This window comes from Sciurus vulgaris (assembly GCF_902686455.1).
Source record: "Sciurus vulgaris genome assembly, chromosome: 1".
In the NCBI taxonomy this organism is placed as follows: domain Eukaryota; kingdom Metazoa; phylum Chordata; class Mammalia; order Rodentia; family Sciuridae; genus Sciurus; species Sciurus vulgaris.
This window is the reverse complement of record NC_136461.1, coordinates 191712613-191722885: the sequence shown is the minus strand read 5'-3', so window position 1 is coordinate 191722885 and position 10273 is coordinate 191712613. Positions and strand designations below refer to the sequence as shown.

General features: G+C 37.2%; 1 protein-coding gene across 5 annotated transcripts in view; it reads right to left on the bottom strand.

Moving 5' to 3' along the window:
* Positions 1–665: 665 nt before the first annotated feature.
* COLEC10 (collectin subfamily member 10) overlaps positions 666–10273 on the bottom strand; it is an 87776-nt gene continuing 78168 nt past the window's right edge. For 4 of the 5 annotated variants that reach the window (XM_079142421.1, XM_079142420.1, XM_079142422.1 and 1 more), the window contains 3 exons: positions 9509–9562; positions 8083–8178; positions 666–6163 (listed from right to left, as the gene is read on the bottom strand). In XM_079142421.1, the coding sequence (XP_078998547.1) occupies positions 5772–6163; positions 8083–8178; positions 9509–9562 (542 nt within the window). In that variant the 3' untranslated portion in view covers positions 666–5771. The remainder of the gene's footprint in view (positions 6164–8082; positions 8179–9508; positions 9563–10273) is intronic. The other variant, XM_079142424.1, reaches the window with a different exon arrangement.

The following is a 10273-nucleotide window of genomic DNA, read 5'->3' as shown; positions in this document are numbered from 1 at the left end:
CCACCTCCAATCCCTCTCTCAGAGGTCCATCAACCAGGTTTACACCAAGAGCAATGTTTAATTGATAAGTTAACCTGTTTAAGGTTCCTAAAGTTACATATATATATATATAAATATATAATACATATATATAAATACATATATATGTAAAATATATATATATAAAACTTATATGTGTGTGTGTGTAAGAAAGGTTTCTATATCTTTGAAATTGTACACACACACACAAATCTATATGTATCTCCCAACTTCAGTTGCTAATGTGGTGAAGAATGTGGGGATGCCAAAAGCATAGGTCAGTGAATTGTATGTGGCTGATTCACTTCTCCTGCCTCCCTCCCTAGCCCTCCTTATTTCACAATGAAAGTGACAATCTATGGCAAATCTGAGTTTCTCGAATGTCAGGTGCAGGTCACCAGGAGAAAATAAGGCAAGAAGAAGCATTTGCCACTTGTCAATGCTCATTCATGTGCAACCACAGGATATATTCTGTCCTGTGAAGAAATAGTGTGGGCAGGTATATATATTTTTTCTTTTTTTTCTTTTTATACTTTGACATGGGAACTTCGTGTTCACATCAAAACTGGTAGGAGTGCTAATGTATTTGAACAAATGTGTCAATGTTACTCTTTAAGAAAGGGTGACGCAAATACTCCCACAAGAAATTCCTTTGCCCAATTTATTTTAGTACATTGTTGAAGAGTTGTTATGTTGTAACATAATAGAGATATAAAAATAGAATACATTTATATAATCCTGAAAATGTACTGAATCCAGAGGCTCAAAGTTAAAGACTTGAGACATAGAATGAGCCTGACATAGGATGATCCTGAAGTACATCCTGCCTATGAGACTAGAAATCTGATCTGTCTTCTCCATTGTGTCTCCAGTCCTTATCTTGGTGCCACATAAAACGTATTAGATAGTTCATAGCAACTTTTGATGAATAGTGAGTTAAGGAATTCTACTATTCACCTTCCTAATTGTTTCCCATGTAGGCTTCATGTATGTGGGCTCTGATTTTGACTTTGTTCCTCGACTGGCCCTACACCCTTTCATTGTAGCTTATCCACCATCTACCTCCTTCCCAGGTGGTTGAGCCCTGTGCATCCTATACTACTTCCTAATATACAGATTACTGATGATTGAGATGCTCCACTTGAATCTGAATATAATTCACAGCCTCTATGTCTCTTGTGTCTCACCAACAAAACGTGAATTCAATAGATATAGAGCTTGCAATGTAGGTTTCCAGGAACATGTAGTACTGGATAGTCACCTTATTGGCCAGGGTAAGAGTGGGGGCAATTCTTGCTTCTATTCATCTTTTCCATAAGAGCCTGTATTGATGCCTCAGCTTATCTCTGTGCCAGGCCTCTCAGATAGAAATAATAAAAGGTAAAATAAGGACAATGGGAGAAATCAGGAAAAAAAAATGTATTTTAGGTTTCTATAAGGAACATGTTCCTAATAGGCTTATCAAAATTTTCAAGAATGTTCAAGTATAGATTGCATGACTATTAGGAAACAGTAAAATTAAGTCCTTTATTCCTAAAAAGATTCATATACTATATGGAAAAGGGCAAACTTCCTTCAATACCCATTTGAAAGGACATGATAGGTTTTCCCCTCAAATTTTACAAGATTTGATTGTATTATGAAGGTCTTACAACTTCAAGTCAATACAAGTCAATGATTTCACTTTGAACTTTAAAAAAGTTGATTTACATGATAGGTTCAAATGAGCTGCATTCTAGAAAAAGTATAGATGGTTTTAAAATCAATCATATCCAGTTATGAACCTCAGATCTATGTATAACAAGTATAGCAACTTCTGACAAGTTTAAATTCATCTATAAATGAATAAATTCATCTACATATAAGTATAAAAGGGTTACTTTGCTGTATATATTCACATACATATCTAGTATACACGCACACATATATATATTATATGCTGCATGTATAGTTTATATAATTTATTTATAGCATATATGTGATATATATACATTTAGGTATGTTTTAAAATATATCCTAAGATGCAGTTTGTTTTTTTTTCAAAAAAACTTGTAGCACATGCAGCTGGTAGTAATGTTTAAGTTTTACTTCATACAGACAACATGTTTAACTGGTTCTCTATTGAATATTTTGTTACATTGCCTCCTAAATTATCACGGTACTTTCCAGAGAGGGACAATGAAGATTACGAAAAAAATTTTAGAGCACTTACAATAGTCCCTTAATGTGGTTAGTAAAGGCACAGTCAGTATTTTTACTCAGGTAGTCCTAACACCAGATCTAGCTTTTGAATTCTAAATGATGCTCTCAGACTCTTTGTTTCCTTCATGGGATCAATCACACCATCATTTTCTTATCAGGGATAGCACTGGTGAAAATTCAATTTCAATCTGTCAACGATGCTGTGAAGATTCTGTTTAGTTTACCCTCTCTATCCTACAAATATCTTGTTGCTTCAAAATATGCAATCCAGACAGCTGAAAATTAGTTGGTTAACAACAAATCAGAGCAACTCATATTTGGATAATACAGATTTTAGCAGAATAAAACACATTTATTTTTATTGCTAGCAGTTTTTATGGGTGAATTGTACAAAATGCAATCAATGTTTGTTATATCTCTTTCCACCTGGGGTATTCACCTTTCCACTGTGTTTGAACAATGACTAGATCTAGGCTATTTCTTCCAGCCTGGTTAAAGAATGTGTTGCTTTGAAGGCAGGGTTGTGAGTTTGTGCACACCTTAAAAACCATTTCTCTCCTTGAAACTTTATGTAGTCCTTGGGAGATACCCAGATGTAATCCTGAAAAGTTTAATATAAACTCATTTGTTGAGAACAAAATTGATTTTAAATACTGATTATTTATGGGACTTCTCTAGTGAATTATTGCATGGAGAAATAATTATCCAATCAATTTTATTTTAGAAAAATCTTGATTTTTTTCATATATCTAATACGATTTCCTTCTATCTGTAGATATCTGCAAAAATGTACTGAGCCTGTACTGTCACCTTCACAATACTCCCGTCATATATTGGCACTCATGAATTTAAAAAGAAACCAGTGAACACTGAATCTTTAAGGCAAGTTTCTGAATCCCCTGCATCTCTGTTAATTAACCTTTGTCTTTTCCTTGGAAAAATAATAGAGATGGACTATTTGAGACCCTGCTATCACAGGGCACTGAGAATGAACTTCCCATTCAATGTTAAATCAACAGACATAGGCTGGACAAGAAAGTACACTGGATTGGCAGTTTCAATCAGCAGGTTGGAAGCCTGCTTTTTTTTTTTTCTCCAAAGAGTCTATTTTGTTAAATTTTCTTGTTTCCTTCGACCTCAGTATTCTCATTGGGAAAATGACAGTAAACTTCTATGCTTCATAGTTCACAAGCTTTATCAGGATCAAAGGAACAATGATGTACAGAGGCATTTCATAAAGCAAAAGTTCTTCACAAATGTAGGTTTTCAGAGTAATTCCAATTAAATGTGTGATGCCTTCTAAATTTCTTGCAGGCAAGGATTCAGTGTGAATCTTACTCTTCGAAGGTTTGTTATCTCTTGAAAACATCCAAAGCAAAGATGAGTCATTGAATGAACTTCTGTTGGTATTATAATATTCATAACAGAATGATAGCATTTGCAGTATGCATAATAAACATTCATACTTTGGGGAATCTAGAACAAATCAGAATATGGATCCCAGTGGGAGCTTTTCCTAGGCTAGGTGGTTGTCTGTTCCTCCCTCCTTTCTTATCCCTTTCCCTCCATGTATTTCTAGGTGTTCCTGTTCCTAATGATCTTGGCTGGCATTCTACCGAAGGACATAGGCATAGGCATGTTGTCCTGTTTTATGATTTTTATTAAGTCTGTCCAGTACTCAAAATAGCCTATGTCACATTCTCAAAAGGGACTAAGTAATGAACTCCATAACCTGACAAATTTCTGTTATTAAGATGAATTGAATAAGACATTAATGAGAGACCTTGACTTTCATGTCATCATATCCTAATGACTTTCAATATGATTAGAGTCTTCAGAACTTTGCCCCAGAAGTGAGAAATGGAAAGATCACAATTTTGGCTAGTAGACTTTTTTGTATGACTTTAAAATCTAGGTTAAAAATTGATTAGCTGTCAGCATTTAAAAATATGAAGATATAAAGTTCCAGCTTTCTGACTTCTCTTCAAATGCCAGGTCTTACACAGCAACAGGAGTTACTCTATGGCAACATTAGCAGAGGCTGAGGAGCAGGTGGCTCCTTCAGAAGAGCAATTGTGTTCATGTATTGAGGTCTTCCCCTGTTCCATCTCATTTACCTATGTTGTTGGTCTACCCCCTGTAGGATCTGAGTTTGTAGCCCTTGCTGACCCCACAGAACTAACCTCATTAAATCTTAACTCATAACCAGTCATGGGAAAAATCATGGACAGATGGTTTAAGGAGAACATATGTTGTTGATCAGTTTTTCTTATTTCGTTAACCCTTTTGCCAGCATTTTAGTCTAATCTTATGTCACAAACCATAACTGGAGCATCAGTTTATAAGAGGATAATCTAGAGTTTTGTTGAACTGTTTATTTTTAAATGCCAAGTGAAAACTGCTTTGAGATTCAGTCTGCCGTTTGAGGCAGAATTTTACTAGCTTGATAAATGTGAATTCTACACATGTTCCAAATTCCATGCCAGACACAGACCTGTGATGTCCAAGCATTAGGAAAGGACCTCTGGAATGGATTTTTTCACCCCATAAGTATGTAGGGAGTGAAGGGCTTCCCATGAAATGTTACTGAGTGACACATTGGAGGCAAGGGGGAGGGCACCTGCAGACCCGGTGATGGTAGCAAGTTATAGCCTCTAGAACTTTTTGAAGACTTCACAAACCCTCCCTCATTTTCCATGCTTAAGGGGAGGAAAGTCTATATGAATAAACTTGTAATGAAGAAAAACAGAGCTGTGTTAATGGGAGGCAGCAATTTATCAGGAAGACTATTAAATACATTGTTTGAAAATACTTTTTTTTTTCTTTTCAATTTTCAGAGTTCCCTTTTACTTAAGTCCAAAGGTTAATATCTAGGGGCCTGAAATGAATATGTAGGTCTACAGAACAGGTCCAAGTCTCTAGTCTGGTATTCTTCAGTGAAGGATACAGATCAGAAGCACAAAAGGAGTGTCTCTGAGCCCACGTGATCTGGAACAGAGCTAGGAGTTCCTCATAGAGAGGTTTGGGGTTAAGTATTTCTATGCCTGGGTAAACAAAGGGAACTTCCAAGTTTGACCAAGGCCACAGTGAGTGACTGGTCAAATATTTGGATTGAAATACAGGTAATACCGTGGCAATACTCACAGAAGTCCTTCCTGGGTGTCTGGCTTTGAGCAAGGGCAGGTTAGCTTATTCATGACCAATCAACCTAATCATCTCCAACCAACTGGTCAACTACCCACAGTGGAGGGGCTCAAAGGAGAGGTGTCAGAGCAAATTCCAAGTGAACACTTCATGTGAGCATAGACAAACACCTCCTGCTCAACTAGTAATTCAAACTCTCTCTCAGGACCCATGTCGTCTGGTGAGCTATTGGGTCAATGATACATTACATACAAACATGACAAGTATGTCACAGAAGAGCGTGGTGATGGAGATGCCAAGACTTAGTATTCCAATTTCCTATTGGTCTTGAGTCAGAGTGCATTTAGTGTAATTAGGAAGACAACTGGTAACCACAGGGAAACTACAACTGGGTAGCATGAGGGAAATTACTTTTTCTTCTTGGCAAATTCACAAACAAAGTACATGGTAAGATGGCACTCGGTGTCATTCCATCCACCTGAACTCAGCATTTCCACACAGTCCTCATGACCATAGGGATCACTGGGCTCCCCCTCCTTCCAGTTGCTGTAGTTCTGCAGTGGAGTGTTGTCCGTGAACACGTACTGCCCCTCTCTTTCAAGGTCATTCACCCCAATGAACACCCGGAAGAAGCCACTCTTGGCAATATAATCAGCAATCAGGGTGTTGATGGCTTCATCCTTGGGCATGGCTAGCATGCCACCCCGGATCCTGCAGTGGGTGAGGGATTCCCTGTAGTTCTTTTCCTCCTGTACAATGTAGTAAAATTTCTCTTCAGTTTCCCTGATCCCTGCAATGACTAATTAGGGAGGAAACAAAAAGAGTATCATTATGCATCTCCAAAAGACAAGAGGCAAGTTTGACCAAAATATAGACAGATTTAATTTCATTTGTTCAGCATTCACGAATTATTTTGCAAGGTCCTGTCATGAGAGCATCACTGTTTTTTTTTTTTTTTTTCCCCAAACATTAAGTGGAAAATGAAAGTCTACCATTTGTCCTTCCTTCTCTGCCTGCTCAACTTCCCATAGAGCTGTCGGTCGGGGAGCTCTGTTGACAAGGACTTGCTATGTAAACTGCCACCCAGATCATCCCATACTATTTTCCCAGCCCTGCTTATGTTTTAGCCATACTTGGCCCATGATCTTGTCCCCCTCTGTCTTCCACTTCTGTGGCTTTCGTGCCTGGAAAGTCTTCTTACTGCTTTTCTACCTGAAAAACCCCTATTCACATTTAGATCTCAAGGGAAATGATTTCTCCTAGAAGCAGTCTTTCTGATGCCCCTGCATAGACATGGGAGTCTTCTGCTTTTCTCTGTTTCCTTTGCTCTCCCACTTCCTTCTTTACTGCTCTCTGCACATTTTGCTCTAATTGTTTGCCCAAGTGTCACTTCTACTCAACTGTGAATGTCTTGAGGATAAGGCTCATGTCTTTGATACACTAAACCTTATTGCATGGAACATTCCAGGGGATGAACGGATAGAAGAATAATACAGAACCTTGTCAACTTTGGGCAAAATTCTTAGGCTGTGAACTTGTACATTGATAGAGATTGTCCATATGTTACCCAGGTATAAGAGGGAGACCAAGCTACTGATTGAGTTTCCAATAGAATGAGGGACCCAGAGTCATTCTGAGCTCATATAATAGAATGCATGCTTTGGGCTTCAGGGGCATCTACATGTATATTTGTGGTCCATAACTTTAATTTTAAAAGAAGTCTGTGACTATTGCTCTGTGTTGTATGAGGTCTGGTTTATTCATGACAGTCTATATCATATCAGACACAAAATCTTCAATGGGGTTACAACCAGAGCTGTAATTAAGGTGGTTATTTAAAATGTAGTACTTCCTATGCCTCTAGTATTACCAGATAACTATGAACACAAGATGGCAGCTGTGTGCTTCCTGTAATACACAGCATACATATGTGAATTACAATAAATAAAAGCACAAAAAACAAAATCAGTTGTAATAGTAACTACAGGTCCCTCAATAACACTTTCTCTGAAGGTTCTTCCTAAGGACCTTACTAATAACAGTTATGGGGAAATGGACAAAGGACAACAAAAATGACCAATATAGGAAGTTTCAAAATTTAGAGAAACATAAGGTTTGTACTGAGTTTTACTGTGGGGTAAAAGGAGTCAGGAAAACCTGTATTCAAATCCCTGTTCCACTGCTCATGAGGTCTGTTATCTGTGGGCAAGATACTTTCTCTGAGCTTTACTTTAATCATAGTAAGTACATCATAACAATTATTATAAACATTCAATGAAATACTGCTAGTACCTGTGCACTATCTCAACTGCTTGAGGAAATAGCTCTTGTTATCACCTCTTTTCCTGAGACTCTTTCTTTCTTTCTTTCTTTCTTTCTTTCTTTCTTTCTTTCTTTCTTTCTTTCTTTCTTTCTTTCTTTCTTTCTTTCTTTCTTCCTTCCTTCCTTCCTTCCTTCCTTCCTTCCTTCCTTCCTTTCTTTCTTTCTTTCTTCTTCTTTTTTTTTTTTTAACCAAGAGGCACCATACGGATGCATGAATCTATGTAGTGGACTTACAATGTCTTGGAGTCTCAGTGGATATTCAACATTTTGATAGGTCTTTAGACTGGTGACAATCTCCAAGTAGGTCTTTTTCCAAACTTTCCTGCTAGGAAATGTAGGGTTGAAAGAGACTAAATTGACAGATATATAGCCCAAAGTAAAAAAGAACTTGCTCACCATTCTTGACGAACTTCATAGATGTCTTAAGCCGAGCAACACTAATATCAAGTTGTCCAACAACTTTCCGGTATCTTCCACAATCACAGACAGTACCTTAAATGACAAAAACTGTGAATTCATGTGGAAGTAAATGCAGACCAGTTACAAAGGGCATTTATACCCTTACCAATATATACTGTCCTTTTCTAGTCTGGTAATAGCTCTCTGAATGGATATACAGTTAACATTTTGTTTAAAACAAGGTTTCCAATTTATATCATCTTTAGGAATCCAGGAAATATCATTTTGAATGTTTGAAATGATTTGAAAAAATCTAAACTAAATTTTTGAAAAGAAGAATAAATATGACAAACTACCAAACGTGTGGAGAACCATTTGGCATTTTTGTAGAACACAGAACTTGTTTGCTCGATCTCAGAATAAAATTCTTACAGCTTCCTTAAAACAGCCAGGATGTCTTCTTTCTGCATTATTCACTAGCTCACAAGGTCTCCAATGAGAGGAGAAACTTTTCATGATTTGATCAAATGTTAATTCTGATCATTCTTTTAAAGTACAGCTCGCATGTTTCAGTGTCTAAGTTTAAATCCCAGAAGTGGTTCCAATTCATAATTTTGAAAACCAGCTGTCCAGTTTGTTAGTTAACTATGATTTTAATTTGCCATTCATTCTCCTTTTCTCACCTACCTTTTCAACTACCTGCTGAAATTGTGAAATTGTGAAAGAGAAGCAATTATACAGAAAATAATATAAAACTCAAATCATTCCCTTTTCTATTTAATGTCTGTTTCATGTAAACATTTGTTTTCTTTGTCCTGGGTCATGTAAAAAGTAAAAACAATTTTATTTGTCAAAGGAACAACAACAAAAAATTTCTGTGGCTTAATTTATCCATATTCTCCATTAAATAGAAGGAATGAAAACAGTTCTTTGAATTAGTCTTCACCATACCTCTGTGAATAGAAGCCACTGAAATTCCCTCAGAACAATCTACCTTCTTTCTCTGGAAATGAAATTGAACACTAGGGTAACTCCCTGGCCATGGAGGGCATTCTGGAACCACAGGGCCTTTCAGGATCAGGCCAGCATTTGGGTGAGATGCTGGTGGCATGTGAGGCATGGCATGCTCTGACACAGGTTCTGTTGATCTCCCCTGGGTCCCGGAGACTGGGGGCTGCTTCCTGACTTGCTGGGTTTGCTTTTCACAATAAGCATGATGGGCATGGAATGCACCCTCATCTCCTTCCCCAGGGCTTGGAAAGTCACCAGTGGGTAGAGAGGAAAGTGCCCTTCTCCCCTTTCCTCTAGTTTAGAAAAGTAAGGTTAAGCACACTAAAAGTAATTTTTAAAAAACATTCATTTTTGAGATGAACATATTAGGGATGATGCTAGAAATCCAGGAGAAAAAATGAGTATACCATACCTGCCTTGCCTTTCTCTCCAGGTATCCCAAGCAAACCTTTTTCCCCTTTGTCACCTGTATAAAACAGCAGCAGCAGCGACAGAACAGCACAATGAAATTAAAAGGTAAATTATTTATTTATTTTGGACTGTGGATTGAACCCAGGTACCTTTAACCACTGAACTACATCCCCAGTTCTTTTTATTTTTTATTTTGAGACAGGGCTTCATTAATTTGCTGAGGGCATTGATAAATTGCTAAGGTTGGCCTTGAACTCAAGATCCTCCTGCCTCAGCCTCCCTCGTCTCTGGATTTACAGGCATGTGTTATGGCATCCTGCAAAAAGGTAAATTATTTCAAGCAGAAAATATCATACACATTTAAAATCAGAAAAAACAGGGTTTCAAATATCATTGGCAATATCTCCAACTAATGTGCTTTGACTTTAGATAAACAATTTGCTTCTGATTTGGCACAGATAATCAAACGAGTCAAAATTTCTTTAGATGGAACATAGAATCCCAGCAGGATGTATAAGAAAGGTTTGAATTTGTGGTATCTGTCCTACCAGCATGTTCTTTTACAATGTGGCCTTCTGAACAAGGCTAATAGAATTCTCAGTATGTTTTTAATTTTAAAAATACCATTGCTTTGCAAATCTGGATCAGTTGGTTATCACATTTCAGTGTCAGTGTGTTTATTAAGCCCCAAGTTATTCTGCAGCTTTGCCCTTGGATTTTCAAAAACATGTGTTGTGCTTTTTCAATTTAATTCAACAAATATTTA